The sequence below is a fragment of the Gobio gobio genome (assembly GCF_949357685.1).
Source record: "Gobio gobio genome assembly, chromosome: 21".
Classification (NCBI taxonomy): domain Eukaryota; kingdom Metazoa; phylum Chordata; class Actinopteri; order Cypriniformes; family Gobionidae; genus Gobio; species Gobio gobio.
Window position 1 is genome coordinate 26,543,202 of NC_137117.1, and position 19,003 is coordinate 26,562,204.

General features: G+C 38.7%; 2 protein-coding genes across 13 annotated transcripts in view; one reads left to right on the plus strand and one right to left on the minus strand.

The window, feature by feature from the left end:
• arhgef10lb (Rho guanine nucleotide exchange factor (GEF) 10-like b) overlaps window positions 1-9,601 on the minus strand; it is a 52,004-nt gene extending 42,403 nt beyond the window's left edge. For 3 of the 9 annotated variants that reach the window (XM_079802724.1, XM_079802722.1, XM_079802721.1), the window contains exons 1-2: window positions 7,642-7,955; window positions 6,105-6,170 (exon numbers count right to left, since the gene is read on the minus strand). In XM_079802724.1, the coding sequence (XP_079658850.1) occupies window positions 6,105-6,141 (37 nt within the window). In that variant the 5' untranslated portion in view covers window positions 6,142-6,170; window positions 7,642-7,955. Of the gene's footprint in view, window positions 1-6,104; window positions 6,171-7,637; window positions 7,987-9,415 lie in introns of those variants that run through there. The other 6 variants (XM_079802725.1, XM_079802719.1, XM_079802717.1 and 3 more) reach the window with 5 other exon arrangements.
• Window positions 9,602-9,632: 31 nt separating this feature from the next.
• rcc2 (regulator of chromosome condensation 2) lies at window positions 9,633-18,666 on the plus strand. 4 transcript variants are annotated; one of them, XM_079801811.1, is made up of 13 exons: window positions 9,633-9,805; window positions 10,772-10,986; window positions 11,490-11,583; window positions 12,919-13,062; window positions 13,377-13,508; window positions 13,628-13,716; window positions 13,819-13,933; window positions 14,029-14,195; window positions 16,229-16,409; window positions 16,491-16,596; window positions 16,690-16,762; window positions 17,179-17,256; window positions 17,346-18,666. In XM_079801811.1, the coding sequence occupies exons 2-13, from the start codon at window positions 10,783-10,785 to the stop codon at window positions 17,448-17,450; spliced, it is 1,488 nt and encodes a 495-aa protein (XP_079657937.1). In that variant the 5' UTR covers window positions 9,633-9,805; window positions 10,772-10,782; the 3' UTR covers window positions 17,451-18,666. The 4 variants fall into 4 exon arrangements, with proteins under 4 accessions (XP_079657937.1, XP_079657938.1, XP_079657936.1 ...); XM_079801812.1 differs by having other exon boundaries at window positions 9,655-9,824; XM_079801810.1 differs by lacking the exon at window positions 9,633-9,805 and adding an exon at window positions 9,925-10,189.
• The last annotated feature ends 337 nt before the right edge of the window (window positions 18,667-19,003 follow it).

Consider the following 19,003-nt stretch of genomic DNA (forward strand, 5'->3'; position numbering starts at 1 on the left):
TGAGTGTTGTGATGGTGTTCTGAGTGGTTGTTTGAGTGTTGTTATGGTGTTGTGCGTGGTTGTTTGAGTGTTGACTTACTATGGTGTTCTGAGTCGTTGTTTGAGTGTTGTGATGGTGTTCTGAGCGGCTGTGTGAGTGTTGTGGTGGTGTTCTGGGTTGTTTGAGTGTTGTGGTGGTGTTCTGAGTTGTTTGAGTGTTGTGGTGGTGTTCTGAGTTGTTTGATTGTTGCTATGGTGTTCTGAGTGGTTGTTTAAGTGTTGTGATGGTGTTCTGAGTAGTTGTTTGAGTGTTGTTATGGTGTTGTGCATGGTTGTTTGAGTGTTGACTTGCTATGGTGTTCTGAGTCGTTGTTTGATTGTTGCTATGGTGTTCTGAGTGGTTGTTTGAGTGTTGTGATGGTGTTCTGAGTTGTTTGAGTGTTGTGATGGTGTTCTGAATGATTGTTTGAGTGTTGTGATGGTGTTCTGGGTTGTTTGAGTGTTGTGATGGTGTTATGAGTGGTTGTTTGAGTGTTCTGATGGTGTTCTGAGTGGTTGTTTGAGTGTTGCTATGGTGTTCAGAGTGGTTGTTTGAGTGTTGCTATGATGTTCTGATTGGTTGTTTGAGTGTTGCTATGATGTTCTGATTGGTTGTTTGAGTGTTGCTATGATGTTCTGATTGGTTGTTTGAGTGTTGCTGTGTTGTTCAGATTGGTTGTTTGAGTGTTGCTGTGATTGGTTGTTTGAGTGTTGTGATTGTGTTCTGGGTTGTTTTTTGAGTGTTGTAATGGTGTTCTGAGTTGTGGTTTGGATGTTGCTTTGGTGTTCTGAGTGGTTGTTTGAGTGTTGTGGTGGTGTTCTGGGTTGTTTAAGTGTTGTGATGGTATTCTGAGTTGTTTGAGTGTTGTGATGGTGTTCTGAGTTGTTGTTTGAGTGTTGCTATGGTGTTCTGAGTTGTTTTTTTTTGTTGCTATGGTGTTCTGAGTGGCTGTGTGAGTGTTGTGGTGGTGTTCTGGGTTGTTTGAGTGTTATGATGGTGTTCTGAGTGATTGTTTGAGTGTTGTGATGGTGTTCTGAGTGTTGTGATGGTGTTCTGAGTTGTTTGAGTGTTGTGATGGTGTTCTGAGTGATTGTTTGAGTGTTGTGATGGTGTTCTGGGTTGTTTGAGTGTTGTGAGGGTGTTCTGAGTGTTGTGATGGTATTCAGAGTGGTTGTTTGAGTGTTGTGATGGTGTTTAGAGTGGTTGTTTGAGTGTTCTGATGGTGTTCTGAGTGGTTGTTTGAGTGTTGCTATGGTGTTCAGAGTGGTTGTTTGAGTGTTGCTATGATGTTCTGATTGGTTGTTTGAGTGTTGCTATGATGTTCTGATTGGTTGTTTCAGTGTTGCTGTGATGTTCAGATTGGTTGTTTGAGTGTTGCTGTGATTAGTTGTTTGAGTGTTGTGATGGTGTTCAGAGTGGTTGTTTGAGTGTTGTGATGTTGTTTAGAGTGGTTGTTTGAGTGTTCTGATGGTGTTCTGAGTGGTTGTTTGAGTGTTGCTATGGTGTTCAGAGTGGTTGTTTGAGTGTTGCTATGATGTTCTGATTGGTTGTTTGAGTGTTGCTATGATGTTCTGATTGGTTGTTTGAGTGTTGCTGTGATGTTCAGATTGGTTGTTTGAGTGTTGCTGTGATTAGTTGTTTGAGTGTTGTGATGGTGTTCAGAGTGGTTGGTTGAATGATGCAATGTTTTTCTGGGTGGTTGTTTGATGCAATGTTTTTCTGGGTGGTTGTTTGAGTGTCATGATGGTGTTCCGAGTGGTTGTTTGAGTGTTGATATTGTGTTCCGAGTGGTTGTTTGAGTGTTACTATGGTGTTCTGAGTGGTTATTTGAGTGTTGCTATGGTGTTCTGAGTGGTTGTTTGAGTGTTGTGATGGTGTTATGAGTGGTTGTTTGTGTGTTGATATTGTGTTCCGAGTGGTTGTTTGAGTGTTGTGATGGTGTTATGAGTGGTTGTTTGAGTGTTGCTATGGTGTTCTGAGTGGTTGTTTGAGTGTTGTGATGGTGTTATGAGTGGTTGTTTGAGTGTTGCGATGGTGTTATGAGTGGTTGTTTGAGTGTTGCTATGGTGTTATGAGTGGTTGTTTGAGTGTTGCTATGGTGTTCTGAGTGACTGTTTGAGTGTTGCTATGGTGTTCTGAGTGACTGTTTGAGTGTTGCTATAGTGTTCTGAGTGGTTGTTTGAGTGTTGTGATTGTGTTATGAGTGGTTGGTTGAGTATTGTGATTGTGTTCTGAGTGGTTGTTTGAGTGTTGTGATGGTGTTATGAGTGGTTGTTTGAGTGTTGTTATGGTGTGCTGAATGGTTGTTTGAGTGTTGTTATGGTGTTCTGAGTGGTTGTTTGATTGTTGTTATGGTGTTGTGCGTGGTTGTTTGAGTGTTCATATGGTGTTCTGAGTGGTTGTTTGAGTGTTGCCATGGTGTTGAGTGGTTATTTGAAAGTTGTGTTCTGAGTGGTTGTTTGAGTGTTGCTATGGTGTTCTGAGTGGTTGTTTGAGTGTTGCTATGGTGTTATGAGTGGTTGTTTGAGTGTTTTAATGGTGTTCTGAGTGGTTGTTTGTGTGTTGCTATGGTGTTCTGAGTGGTTGTTTGTGTGTTGCTATGGTGTTCTGAGTGGTTGTTTGTGTGTTGCTATGGTGTTCTGAGTGGTTGTTTGTGTGTTGCTATGGTGTTCTGAGTGGTTGTTTGTGTGTTGCTATGGTGTTCTGAGTGGTTGTTTGAACACTCACACAGCCACTCAGAACACCATCACAACTGTTCTGAGTGACTGTTTGAGTGTTGCCATGGTGTTGAGTGGTTATTTGAAAGTGTGTTCTGAGTGGTTGTGAGTGGTGATGGTTGTTTGAGTGTTTTAATGGTCTTCTGAGTCGTTGTTTGGGTGTTGCTATGGTGTTCTGAGTGGTTGTTTGAGTGTTGCTATGGTGTTCTGAGTGGTTGTTTGTGTGTTGCTATGGTGTTCTGAGTGGTTGTTTGAGTGTTGCTATGGTGTTCTGAGTGGTTGTTTGAGTGTTGCTATGGTGTTCTGAGTGGTTGTTTGAGTGTTGTGATTGTTTTCTGAGTGGTTGTCTGAGTGTTGTGATGGTGTTCTGAGTGGTTGTTTGAGTGTTGCTATGGTGTTCTGAGTGGTTGTTTGAGTGTTGCTATGGTGTTCTGAGTGGTTGTTTGAGTGTTGCTATGGTGTTCTGAGTGGTTGTTTGAGTGTTGCTATGGTGTTCTGAGTGGTTGTTTGAGTGTTGCTATGGTGTTCTGAGTGGTTGTTTGAGTGTTGTGATTGTTTTCTGAGTGGTTGTCTGAGTGTTGTGATGGTGTTATGAGTGGTTGTTTGAGTGTTTTAATGGTGTTCTGAGTCGTTGTTTGGGTGTTGCTATGGTGTTCTGAGTGGTTGTTTGAGTGTTGCTATGGTGTTCTGAGTGGTTGTTTGAGTGTTTTAATGGTGTTATGAGTGGTTGTTTGAGTGTTTTAATGGTGTTCTGAGTGGTTGTTTGAGTGTTGCTATGGTGTTCTGAGTGACTGTTTGAGTGTTGCCATGGTGTTGAGTGGTTATTTGAAAGTTGTGTTTGTGTTCTGAATGGCCTGCCCAAGTCTTGTACCTTATAACAAACATTGATTAGGTGATATGTGGATTTTAAGAATTGAAAACAATCCATTTTATTTCATGAGCATTGTGTTTATCAGTGTAAACACAAAGTCACACTATAAACTCTATGAGCTGCCTGCTACAGAATGGTTTCAATGTTACACTCTGTGCATAATGCAATTTCACATAAAAAGCATGAAGACAACAAACAAAACATTGGATCTTTATAATTCTGTGCACACTCTGTATCTAAGCAGCTACATTTGTATTCCATTATGATTCCAGATCAAGTCAAAGAGGCTCAAAAAGTTTTGACCATAACATTGAAGACAAAACCCATATGAGTCATCAGATTTGTTCAGAAAAACACCCAAAACTCACAAGCTTAAAGCCAAAAACTCCCTCCCTGTGATAACACATACCACAGACATTGAACAGATGGAGAAATTAATACCGACGAAAACAATCTGTTACATGCACCAAAGGTGTGAGTGTGTTGTTAGGTGATTGAAATTTTGTTGTAAACTACAAAGTCAAGTTAAGCAACAAAAAACATTACATCACTTTTTGGCATTTTCTGACCAGTTGTTGCAACATTACGTTTGGCAAAGGAGCCAAAGCACAGGAAAAGAGATTACATACTCTGCGGAGAAAAACAGATCATGTGAAGAGCAGGATTACACATGTGACCATATGGTCTCTATTGAGAATACTCAACTGAAAGTACTTCATATCAGTAAATGTTTTCACTTGCTCCTACTATGAAAGTGGGTCGTGCAGAGCAGCAGTGTAGCAACCAATTAAACAAAGAATAAATGTCTACTGGTATGCTCACATTTCTATGTTAAACATTTCCCTGCTTTAAGTGCCCTCCAATTTTCCCTGGTGCACATCTACCTTATAAAATAGCATGAATGAGTTACTCAATGAGTTACTCATATGACAGATCTTAAAAAAAAAAAAGATCTAAAGGTCAGTAATCATGCAGCGCTCAGCTGCTCTATTCCCTTCATCAATAACTAAACCAACAAAACAATTGTTTACCGTTCCTCTTGTCCTCCTCCCCATCACTCCAGCAAAAGTATGAGAATCTCTTAGACCCGGCCAGGTGGATTTTGGGTGACACTAGAAATTTAAGCGATTGTCTCATGCAAGCAGTCTCCATGGCTGCAGGATAGATGTGTGTCAAGAGCAGGTGGCATATGGTGGAAGAATTGTTCTGCTGCAGCATATGGTCAGCTACCTTGAGCGCTGCAGTTTTCCAAGCCCTCTGGAGATTAAGAGGGTAATGCTGTATTCCCTCAACTAGGTAACTGTGTTTCAGAGTTTTACACACCGTACTATTCTAGGCCAGCTGACATACAGGGGTCATTAACAGCTCTTAAACTGTCATTATGGTTTCTCTTTGTTTGAAAAGAGCGCGCCCTTATGTGTCATGCACAGATACCCATTGTTTGGGCCTTGTTTGTACCAGAGATTGCAGTGAACAGTGTGATGTCACATGACGCTCCTCCTAAAACATCTTGGCAGGACTACTAAATCATGACTAAGCACCACTGGACTTGGAAGATTTGAATTTGAATCATATTATGTGGGTTAATGATGTATAAGAGTGTCTCTAGTATAAAACACATGTGCCACGTTCTTAAATGTACTCTTTGTATTCATGTTGGTACACCATTTTTAAGAAAAGTTTCATTTAGTGTAATCATTGATTTAATTATAAATAGGCCTACATTTTACTTACATCTTGAATGCATGCTTGAATCATTCATAAATATCCGCACCACATGACATTTTACAACCTGAACTAACCTTGCCCTGTCAATTTCTCTGATATTTTAAGAAACTTGCATTACGATTAAGAACTATTAAGAAGTGCTTTCGGTAACTGAAAAATAAAATAAAATAAAAAAATATTTAAAAAATAAAACGAAACACCTAGAAATATTGCTTTGGCACCTAACTAAAATGTTTAACTTGAAGTACAAAAATGACTAAAACTTAAATAAAAAATTTATTAAAGCTGTATAGAAATATGAAAATAACAAAAGCCATAACAACATTACTAAAAACTTAAACTAAAATTAAAACAAAATATAAAAGCTAATTTAAAATATTAATAAATGCTATTATACACACAGAGAAAAAAGGTGTCAAAATTATACCTTTAGGGGTACAACAGATTGACACTGGGCAGTACCACTAAAAGGACATATTTTTACCACAAAAAGGTTCATAGTAGTACCTTAAAGTATGTATTTGTACTCTATGGTACTAACCTTGAAGGAGTAGAAAAGGTACAAAGATGTCGTTTTAGTGGTACTGCCCAGCTGACAAGCTGTTGTACCCCTAAAGGTACAATTTTGACACCTTTTTTCACTTTGCATAGTATATAACTAATGGTAAAATAACATGATCTGTATGGGTTTTTATATAATAAATTAAATATATTTTAATTATCTAATACCTCAAGAAGTCAACAAGCAGCATGATATCCATGTACTAACCTTTATTAGGAGGGTTAAGAGACTGTGGAGATGCCATGAAGTTAATATGGAGTCATGTCTGCAATCCTGTAAAAGATAAACGTGTTAACACATTTCATCTAAAATGCTCAATTCAAAGTCCCTAAACACACATGGTATTTTGTATGAAAGTGAAACACAATATCTAACATCACACCTCTAGATTTCAGTGAATATGAAATATGATTTTTTGCTGTAATTAAAGTTTTTCCTATGTTGTTCAGGGACATTAGAGGTTACTAGAACAGATGAAAATTCCTTAACAGTGTGTGGCAGATCCAGGCTTGCCTTACCAGTTGAATCCTTGCACAACATCTCCTCCCACATGTACTGGGAAAGACTCTCAGCATGTGTCAGAACAAAACAACTCAACCGAGAGGAATGACCAGAGGGTGATACAAAGAAATGCATGCAGGTTTAGTTGTGTCAGTACCAGTATTTATTAAAAAAAAAAAATGAGACAGCAATTTATTAACCAACTTTCATCCTGGTAGTAACACTAAGGTCATGAATTTAATTCCCAGGACACCAATACTGTCTTTGTATACACTGTCATTTGCTTAAGATAAAAGTGACTGCCAAACTTCACAAAGTCCTTGTAAAGAGTTTCTGTCTATCTTGTTTCCTGACAGATAACCCTACAGCTGGAGGTCAGTGTGCATGAATTATTCACTAGAAAGAAGGGCAGGGGCAAGACCAGGCTGAAGCCAGTGAATAGACAAAGGAAAATAGCATCTTTCTCACTCCGAGAGAGCACGGCAAGGTTGAATGGTTGAGAGTAAAGCACATAGTAAGAACTGAAAGCCCAATGATTGGCCCAGAAACTCCTTTCATATAAATAACACAGCAATCACCTTGGACACAGGCACAATAAGAGAGGCATCTGGACCGCCACACATATTAACTCTCCATGCCTGCTCTTTTCACAGACTTCTCCCTATTTTACACTGATATCCTTCTCCACTTCCTGAAGTTGCTATGTAAATTCACAATTAAGCAATGCACTAGACAGCAGATCTGATAATGTAAAGGAAGACAAGCTTTTCCAATAAAACACTGTAGGTTACACTTGAGGATAAAAATGACCAACAGGAACAGATTGATCCCCATGAGTCAGCTTATATCAAACCACTGGTGGGTTAGGCTGAAGGACAGACCATAAATCTGCTCAGATTAGCTTTAGCACTGGACTGATATATAGATGTCAGATTAACTTTTAAATATCACAAATATACTAACGTAAAAGTCATCCACTATTGCCATCAGGTGCAATATAGCTTGTTTGATTGTTTTTGTTTACTATTCTACTTAAATGTCCCTGTCTTTGTATCATTAGAGGCCAGAATTATATTAATATCAATATTAATATCATAATAATATCAAGTGCTAATTAATATCTTATTATCGTCTACAGTCTCAATCCCCCCTAGTGAGGCTATGTTGCATTGTTATATTTCCATATGTAAAACAACATAAGCACTACATTTTTTTCTCTTATTCCAAAGAAAGACTTACTCACAAGCCTGGCTTTACGTCCCTTAAATGTCACCCCTCTGATATTGTCCTTATTGATCACAAGCTATCAATACAGATCCATTGTCATGTCTGCTCCCATCTTTGCGCAGTGCAGCCATCTGTGAATCTACAATTGATGACACCACTGTATCTTCATCAGAGAGCACGGCAATTGTAAAGAGCTGATTTCAATTGTTTTCTTTGAACAAGTTCTGAGAGTCCCAATGCATTAACTGACGCGGCTTCTCCTCCGAATATGAAAACTCTTCTCCCTCTTTCTTTTCCCTCAGTCCCTCCCTTTTTCCTTTCTTTGCACTCACTCCTTCCCCCTGCCGTACATCGGGAGAGAGCAGCATGCAAATACTCAAAGAAACAACCAGCCAATAGCAGACGATCAGGCCTGCAATGCCACCAATCACAGAAGAGCAGCTTTTCTTTCGCTAGTTCCTTGCTGGGGGTAGAAACAGACAGAAGAGGCATCCTGAGTTCCTTATCATGCTGCCAACGAACGATAGAACGATAGAACGATAGATAGAACGATAGAACGACAGATAGAACGATAGATAGAACGATAGAACGATAGATAGATAGATAGATAGATAGATAGATAGATAGATAGATAGATAGATAGATAGATAGATAGATAGATAGATAGATAGATAGATAGATAGATACAAAACGTTAATATACAGAAACAAAATTGCATTTGATTATGTTAAATAAATGTAAAGGGATTTTTCCTCTCATGTACAGAAAATGTAATGCTGGCTGTATATTTATCAAAATTATATTACTGAATAGACCTACACTGAAAAAAATGCTTTTCTTACTTAGTATTTTTGTCTTGTTTCTAGTCCAAACATCCAATAACTTTGTTAACTTTGATACATTTAATAATTAAAAAAAAAATTAAAACAAGAAGCATTTACTAGACATGCAAAAACTATTGTCTTGTTTTGGGGGAAAATACCTCAAAAGTAAGTGAGTTTTTGCTTAGAATAAGCAAAATAATCTACCAATGGGGTAAGAAAAATAATCTTAATTCAAACAGAAAACAATGTTATTTTGTTTACCCTATTGGCAGATTATTTTGCTTTTTTTAAGCAAAAACTGCTAAAAAAAAAAAAAAAAAAAATCCCAAAACAAGACAAAAACTTGTACTTGTCTAGTAAATGCTTCTTAATGTAGGTTAAGATATTTTTTAGATATTTGGACAGGAAAAAAGACAAAATTACTAACTAAGTAAAGCCTTTTTTGCAGTGTATTGAATATTGCTTACAATATCCCACATTTTATATATTTTTATATTTAAGTGACTTAAAATGTCATTCAAGGTTTCTTTCATCAAAAGATTTATGTGGCCATTGTCTCTGACTATTAGAATAAAAATTTGTATTATCACTTCTTCACGTGAGTTCAAATGCACATACTGTATTTCCAAACATGCAACATTTAATAGACTATAGTAACAATAATAGACTATATTTGGTCAAATTAAAATCAACAGTTAGTTTAGTACACCTACTATACAAGCTTCGTGTGTATGCTGGGATTAAATTTCCTTTTAACAGTGCTGTTATAAACCTATTTAACCTCATATCATGATGGGAATATAATAATGTGCACTGATCAAGAACAGTGAACGCCTTGTATGCCGATTTTAGACTGCATTAAAACAGTTTTATATTAAATGTGATATTCTTTTAAAATTGCGCAACGTATTATTTATGGGATTTGTTTATGTGGGGCACACAATCTATGATCCGAAGCACACTTACCATGCACAATCCCCGTCACAACAGAATGCATAACAGAATTCCCTTTTCTTTTTGTAGTTGAAGAAAATTTCGCAAAGATACATATTTTCAGGCTATAAAATCAACAATCCGATTGAAATTTGTCGACATTCAAGTCCTCCATGGAGAAGGTTTACAAAACGTATGTCATCCAACTCAACAGAGGGCGCTAAACAGTGTCGTCAACGGACTAACATTTGTAGTTCGGTTAGCGCTGCATCACATCCTCGTGTTTTTGTTTTGTGGACTACACGCTCACTGCCATGAAAGTTAAATGAGTGTTTTAATTGTACACCTGAACCTAAATTAAGGTAGTGAAATACAGAGAAAAAATACCACCTAAGCTCAACGCTTTCATTCCAAGTAACACAGGTAAACTTACATTTTTAAAGTAAGTGAAACTTTTTTTTCTGTAGTTCTACGAATGACTAAAACGATGTTAAATGTACAAATCTTTGAGATGTTATAGTGTAAATCCAGCGATTCTCCACACAGATGTGTGCGATATAAAGCCCTCAGTGTGCGCTGTACCCACGTGGTTTGATTGCGAGGCTGCGAGTCTTTTGTTCCGAATCAATCAAAAAAACGAGGAAGACGGACAGACATAAGTAGAGCATCTGAATCAGGAAATCTACTTATATAATAATCGCATCTTCCAGCACAACAGATCCAGCCGCAGCCACTTAACTTGACACGGCTATATTCCGTTGACTTCTATATTTGTATTTAAAGTAGAGGGGGGAAAGTTTTACTCAGGTGAGTTATGATATTTTCGATGTTTATGATTGCGGCTTCGGATGCAAATGCAGTATAGCATGCTAACACGGCTACGACTGCATCATAAACATCTGTAAACGTTATGTTTTTTCAAATGCGCTCTCCGTGGGGCATAAGTTGATCATTTTGACTTTTCACGGGACGGGGGCAGGGGGTAGGGAAATAGTTTGGTTACTGGTCTGGTTGAAACAGAGCGGTGCTAGTTGGCTAACCGGCGGCTGCGTATTAAAACATAACAAAGAAACAAATGGAGACTGAGTGAGACAGACGCGTTGCTGCTGATTCTTTTGTTACAGCGCAGCTAGTGTGTTAGCATAGCACATGACCACCGCTTTATATTTATATTATCATATATACGAAGAAAGAATGCATTGACATTACTAATATCCAAAGTGCGTGTGTATGTGTGTGTTTTCTTAAGGATTCTTTCGCTGTGAGATAATTGGGAATTTTAATCATATTGACTTTGTTTCCTCGGCTCGTTTGTTTCTTCTTTCTGACCATTTATAGTCAGAACGGTAAACCGCTTCTTCAGTACTTTTTTGTTTGTTTTTATTGTAGGATTTTGTACTATGCCACGCAAGAAGCAGACAGATGTGTCCGGGAACGGAGGATTGAAGAGAAAAAGAGGAGGTGGAAAGAAAAAGGACAGGGAATTTAGCAGTGATGATGAGTTTGATGACTTTGAACAAGAAAACACAAAGAAACCTGGGAAACCAGCGGCTAAAGCGGGTCTGCAGCCGGTCACTGTGGCTGATGATGTGAAGGAGAAGATTGTAAGGACATATAATTGCCTATCTACTGTATATACATATGTGTATGTTTGTGTGTGTGTATATATATATATCACATACATGCTAGCATATGATAAAGTACAAGGGTTTTCAAACTTTTTATTGCCAAGAACCACCAAATATGACAATCTTGTGATGGAACACCCTGAAAAAGCAGCTGTTTATTTATTAAGTATTGAGGCTTATTTCCCCTCATTCAAATTTTCCAAGTTTAATAATGTATTTTCAAATTGTCATTAAAATATAATTTGGAGAATGTTTACTTTGCGTTATGATAATGATATTTTCCCCCTCACTTTTAATCTATAAAACGTCATCATAATAATTAAAATAATACGCTAACACTGACTAGATTTGATTGAAAACTTAAATTCGTTTTTTTTTTTTTTCCTGTTACCCAAGCACCCTCTGGGGGTCTTCAGAGCTCATTTTGAAAACAGCATTAATGCATTGTTAATGGATTTCTTGCTTTTTCTGTTGTGCAGAAACTTGAGGTTCCCAAAGTCAAAGGTCAGCTGGTCGTTTTTGGAGCCACCAACTGGGACCTGATTGGCAGAAAAGAAGTGCCAAAACAGCAAGGTATGATCACGCATGAGCCAGAGATATCTGGGTTATGATATAGTTTCAGAAAAGTCTCGCCCAAGTGAGTCATCTGTGCTAATCTGTTAATGGGACATAGTGACACCATAATTTAATTTGCACTTATTTTGCACTTTTGTTTTCTTTTGAAGATGTAGTTTAACACTTTTTGATGTGCGTGTGTATATATAGATTTAAAGAAGAGAAATTCTTATATCCTCATCTTGACACTTTAAAGGCCAATTTATACTTCTGCGTCGAGTGCACGCAGAGGGTACGGCGTACCCTACGCATAGACGCGTTGGATACGCCGTACCCTACGCCGTAGCCTGACGCGCACCTCTCCAAAAATGTAACAACGCGTCAATTCTACGCGGACCGCAAGCGCTGTGATTGGTCTGCCAGAACCCTTCCCTCAGGTCAATAAATAAATAAAAAATCTGCGATAGGAGTGTGTGTCCAGAAATTGGATGATAGTTCCTTACGTCTGCTATAACACACTATTTTGCAGTCCAGCGATTCTTTATGGTAGTAAATAAATACATAGATCCGCTGAATATAGTTTATTTATTTTCTCATTAAAACCAAAGATGTTAATCAGTAATTGTATATCAAGAACAGGGACACATTAGGGTATATTTCGTGAATGAAGTCTCCGCAACAACAATCGCTTGCTGAGCCACCGCTGCTGAAAACAGCGGCCACCAGCTCCGCATGGTTTCACAAATGCATTCCAGCGCCAGATCGCCTTATTTAACTTTACTAATCAACTAGAGATGCTTAATTTGTATTAGATACAACAACTCAAGCTGCAAGAAAAGCCGCTCTCTCACTGCTGCTGATATTCCGACATGAATGTACAGATTCTACACATCAAGCTGCTTCTTCTTCGGCTGTTTTCTTGATTACACCAACATGCCCGAGGACACTGCCTTCTAGTGTCTGCATGTGGAATTGCACATTGACGCAGACAACAGCGCAGAAGTATAAATGCTCACGACGGCGTCGGCTACGCGCGTAGCCTACGGCGTACACTCGACGCAGAAGTATAAATGGGCCTTAAGGGTGTACTCAAACTAGGCGATCTAAACCGTGCCCGGGCGCATTTGACCCCCAAAGTTTGGTTCGGTTGACTAGGGAGCAAACCCGCTCGGCAACCGTACCGTGAAATTTGAGATACACTGCAAACGTCTCGCACAGAAAACCTGAGATAAATCAGCCAGGTGCAGAAATTGACTTGCGACTTAAAATAAGAAAGAGGAAGTGTGTGGGTTGCAATCATTTATAGAGTTTTCACCTTTGTTAGAGAGTATTCATGCGTATGTGTGTTTCCAGCTGCTTATAGGAACCTTGGGCAGAATCTGTGGGGTCCCCACCGCTATGGATGTCTCAACGATGTCCAGGTTAGCTGTGTGGTGTCTGGTCCCTGTGCTGCCCACAGTCTCATCATCACCACAGAGGGCAAACTATGGAGCTGGGGTAAGTGTTTCCAGTTTTATTCAGGATTCTTACTCCGGCTCTTTAAACTTATCACATTTTGAGGAGTATTTATTTACAATTTAAATCTTTAGTAGCATTCACTGACCTTTTTCTGACCCCAAACCTTTAAATGGTGTATATATTTTTCCATATTAACAATTGGTCACTAATGGCGAACTGTCGCGGTGTGGACACAGTGTAATAAAGATCCAGCAGTCTGTATTGTACCCGCAAACAACTGAAAAACAAAAGAAATTCATGCATCAAAATATGCAGAAATCCTGTTCTTAATTTCTGCTGCTGTTCCCTCTCAGGTCGTAATGAAAAAGGGCAGTTGGGTCATGGAGATACTAAACGATTGGAGGCTCCAAAACTAGTTGAGGGCCTGGGGGAGGAAGTGATTGTAGCTGCTGCTTGTGGTAGAAACCACACCATGGCTTTAACAGGTAGGCAACCGTTTGCTAAGTGCAAAGTGTTTGTCATATAATTGCGGTAATTATAATTTGTTGCGTTGTTATAATGATAATGTAACTCCAATGTGGTGTGCTTATGCTTCGTCTCACAGAAAACGGTACCGTCTACACCTTTGGAGAAAACAAACTGGGTCAGCTAGGTCAGGGCAATCAGACAGATGCTGTGCTCAGCCCTGCTACAGTAAGACTCTCCCTTGGTTTAATGTACTTAATGGGGCTTCACTGGAACATGTTCATTGTGTTTTGAATGCGCTATAAAAAGTATGCATTGTTTAACCTACAGATCCAGTACAACGGGCAGCCAATAGTCAAAGTGGCCTGTGGTGCAGAGTTCAGTATGATTGTGGACTGCAAGGGGAACCTTTATTCTTTCGGTTGCCCTGAATACGGCCAACTTGGTATGCAACACTGTTGTCCGATGGTGCTTACTGAACGGAAAAACGGTTACCAAATGCATCTGTTTGATTTATTCTTTGTGTTCTGGATCTAAAAGGGCATAACTCAGATGGGAAGTTCATCGCTCGTGCTCAGCGCATCGAGTTTGACTGCGAGCTGATCCCTAGACGGGTGGCCATTTTCATTGAGAAGACCAAGGATGGCCAAGTGCTTCCTGTGCCCAACGTCGTGGCTCGGGATGTAGCATGTGGTGGCAATCACACGGTGAGTACAGGGTACCCGCGGGGTCTTAAAGTTTTACATTTCAAAATCAAAATTTTAGGCCTTAAAGGAACACTCCACTTTTTTTGAAAATAGGCTCATTTTCCAACTCCCCTAGAGTTAAACAGTTGAGTTTTACCGTGTTCTAATCCATTCAGCCGATCTCCGGGTCTGGCAGTAGCACTTTTAGCATAGCTTAGCATAGATCATTGAATCTGATTAGACCGTTAGCATCTCACTCAAAACATGACCAAAGACTTTCAATATTTTTCCTATTTAAAACTTCTGTAGTTACATCGTGTACTAAGACTGACGGAAAATAAAGAGTTGCGATTTACTAGACCGATGTGGCTAGGAACTATACTCTCATCCCTGCGTAATAATCAAGGAACTTTGAGCCGTACCATGGGTGCAGCGGCGCAACGATATTAGAGCGCCAGAAAATAGTCCCCAGCACGCTCCCTGTGTAAGCAGGTTGTCACGTCAGGTGATGCGCAATATCATTGGGACGACTCAAAGTTCCTTGATTATTACACAGGAATGAGAGTATAGTTCCTAGATATATTGGTCTAGAACAGGGGTCTCCAAACTCGGTCCTGGAGGGCCACTGTTCTGTAGAGTTTAGCTCCAACCCCAAATAAACACACCTGAACCAGCTAATCAGTATTTTGCTAGGCCCTAGTAAGACACTGATTAGCTGTTTCAGGTGTGTTTAATTGGGGTTGGAGCTAAACTCTGCAGGACAGCGGCCCTCCAGGAACGAGTTTGGAGACCCCTGGTCTAGAAAATCACATTTCATTTTCCGTCTGTCTTAGTGCAAGATGTAACTGAAGAAGAGTCAAGTTTTAAATAGGAAAAATATCAAAACTCTATGGTCATGTTTTGAGTGAGATTCTAATGGTCTAATCAGATTCATTGATCTATGCTAAGATATGCTAAATGTGCTACCGCCAGACCCGGAGATCGGCTGAATGGATTTGAAAACGGTAAAACTCATCTGTTTAACTCTAGGGTTGGAAAATGAGCCCTATTTTCAAAAAAAGTGGAATGTTCTTTTAAATTCACTGAAGTATTGAGTTAAAAAATAATTTTACACGTGTCTTAATTTTTCTATGTCCATGTAACGCTACCTCTATTGCTCATTGGAATGCTGTGTGTGTTATTCTGGGTTGTTGTAGTTCTTTCTTTCGCTAGTACACCAATAGTTCGCTGTATTACAACTCCAAATGAGACCAACATGCATCTTTTATATTGCAGCCAATCAGCTTTCGTGTTACTGGCACGAGTCTCTTTCGGATTGTACCACAGACACATAAAACTGATTTTATTCTTCAGCTAATAGTTCTCAAGTTCTTCCAGTTCCGCGATTGTGAAAGCAAAGGCGAATCTTTCTTACCTGCCATCTCACATAATGACCAAATAAAAGTATGATATGCCTGATAGCACTAAAAAAGAGTTAATAAAAGCGATGTAAACCACAAACTCAATTCGGTACTGACACACAGACCGATGTCAGACTGGCTGCGGATTCTGTGCACGCGTTTGCCGTTTACTTAATTTCTTGAACTTTTTACTTGTATTAAGCAATTGCTTATTGCTGTGGTTTACTTGTAAGATTTTGGTCATATTTCCCGCCCTAAGCGATCATGTCAATAAAGCTAAATAGCACACCACTGGACCAGCCTTTTTTTGTTATACCAAAGAAGATTCATGCATTTTGTTTGTGTAATTACCATGTGTGACTATTGTGCATCTAACATAATAATATAGTAAATGTGGCATCCTAACTATGAAAAAAAAAAACATGCACATTTCTGGAAATGACCACCACACAATTTCAAAATTTACAAAATGTCACCACAAATCATTTTGATATGAATAAATAAATATATCAAATGTGTATGTCTTGAATTTAATTCATAGTGGTCTTAAAAAGGTCTTAAATTTGACTTGGTGAAACCTGCAGATACCCTGGAGTAGCAAGTTTGTGGATTGTGGTGGAAGTCAGACTGAATTACATTGTTGCTTTCACACAGCTGGTTTTGGATTCCCAAAAGCGTGTTTTCTCATGGGGATTTGGGGGATATGGACGACTAGGCCATGCCGAACAGAAAGACGAAATGGTCCCACGATTAGTCAAGCTCTTTGACTTCCCAGGCCGTGGAGCAGGTCAAATATACTGTGGCTACCAGTGTTCCTTTGCTGTGAATGAAATGGGTAAGCATGCAATTCCTCCCTTGGAAAAAGACCCAATTGAATACCCATAATGTTTCGTGGTTAATGTTTCTCTTTCCTCAGGTGGTCTTTTTTTCTGGGGAGTGACAAATACGTCCCGCGAGTCCACCATGTACCCCAAAGCTGTGCAGGATCTGTGCGGATGGAAGATTCGCAGTCTGGCCTGTGGGTAGGTAAAGGTAGCAGACTCTGAAAATGTGTTTATAAAACATTTTGAATGTTTGCAGAATGTTGATTAGATGTTGTCTATAACTCCTCTCAGGAAAAGCAGTATTATCATTGCAGCAGATGATAGCACCATTAGCTGGGGACCATCCCCCACATTTGGAGAGCTGGTACGTTTCTCTGTCTTGTTTAAAAAAACTACACAAGTTTAGGGTCACTAAAATTATATTGAGTATTTTAAATTAATACTTTTATTCTTCAAGGATGCATTAAATTGATCAAAAGTGACTGTAAATACATGTCATCAAATCAGCATATTAGACACTGAAGACTGGAGTAATGGCTGCAAAAAATCATACAAGAATAGATTATTAGATATTTTTAAATGTCTAAAAACAGAAATTACAAAAAAATATATATTTCACAATATAATACTGTTTTACAGTAGTTTTGATCAAATACATGCAGCCTTGGTGAGCATAAGAGACTACTTTCACAAACTTTTAAGAAATCTTACCAACCCCAAACTTTTGAATGGTAGTGTATATGTGGGCAAATTTCTCATATTTAAATTGTGCATTTTTAGGGCTATGGTGACAACAAACCCAAGTCTTCCACCACTGCTCAAGAGGTCAAAACTCTGGATGGAGTGTATTCAGAACAGGTAAATTCTGCTGCCAAAAACGTGACTCGTATCCTCCCAGAATTATGTTCTGTTATATAAAGGTATGCAACTGAAAACTGTCATTTCAGGTGGTGATGGGATATTCGCACTCCCTGGTTATTGCTCGACAAGACACAGAGCAGGAGAAGGAAAAGCTCAAGAAGCTGCCCGAATACAACCCGCGAACACTCTGATCGGACACCATTCTCATTTTCTCCAGGGGCTTTTTTTTAATGGAATGCCTCTGCTCACTAGGTCACCTGCGTAATTACAATTTGGTTGGGATGGGATTGAATATTTTTCTTTGATTTTTGGACATCAAATTACATTTTTGAAAGGCAAGCCACATGTCGGATTAAAGTATTGGAGAAGTTGCATTAACTGATCTGTGTAGGCTTGGTCGTTTCAGAATGATAATTGTGGCGTCACACGCCGGTTTTAATTTTGTGATTAAAAACCAGCAACTGCTCAGAGCACTCTTGATTCTACTGGATCCATGCCCTTTACTTATACATTCCTAAAGGAAGTTTATCACATATTGTTTTGTTTATTTTTCCATAATGACTGTGAGATCCACGTCTGCTCTCTTCCAGAAACTGGTGCTAAATCATTCTAATGCAGACTATCAATGGACTAATGTTAACAAAGACAAACTCATTCCATTCTTGTGCCTTTTTAAGTGAGATGATTCAGGCTGAAGAAGTTCAGTTAGTCCTATGACAACTCAAGTGTTATGGGGCACTTCACCTTTTAACATCACTTGCATTACTTCCAGCTCCATGTTTTCATCACCATACATAAGAACATCATTTTCCTCATGTAGCTAATCGGTAAGAATTTTTTTCTCCATTTTTAAGATGCATACTCCTGTCCTGTTAATCTGATCAGGGAAGTATTTTCAACTCCTGCAATGCAAATGAGACATCAGCTGTGAGATAATTAAATTAATTTATTCTTTCTAGAAATGCAAGTCATAAATGTCCATGCCCTTGCTAGTGATGTAACACACAAATGCTGTTCTCGTGTCGTGATGTTAGCATGTTTTGGAAATAATTGACTTGATGTTGAGAAGAGTAGATTGTCCCATCATCAGGGACCACAATGTCTTTACAGAGCATTTTTTTGTCATGCAATATGTTAAATACTGTGCCATTTCTTTGTGTTCACCTGGGCTTAAACTGTGATCACATTGTTACCTTTCATAATCTGTATGCAAGTCCATACAAGAGTCAATCTAGTTTGGGCGAGCAACAAGCTTGTGTTTTGTTCTATGAAAACAAGTTTTAAATTGTGTACTTGCAAGAAATGCGTTCATTTAAGCAGTATATGTCCAGAAACTGGAACTCCTATTTTGATTTCTAAGATGTTGTTTTTTTTTCTTAATATTAAATAAAGGTTCATGTAAGTTGGTATATATTGTTACACAGTATTTTATTTTTTACCCATGGATCTGATCTTTTATGGAATATTGTTTTAATTACCTCGTAACGTTTAACCAAAGTGTTATAACTGGACCTTCCAGTGAAACTACATACTTCTTTCTGGTGACACATACGGGACCTTTTCCAAATAATTTCGTTCATTTAAACCTGTTCACTTTTGAGTGCAATGTCCACATCTTAACATCCAAGTGTCATTGTAACTATAAGACCCAGTTTCACAGACAGCCAGGGTTTAGATTAGGTCTTGGTTAAATTAGAACATTTAAGTAGCTTTTATAAAAGTTGGCAGTGCCATTTGCCAAGTT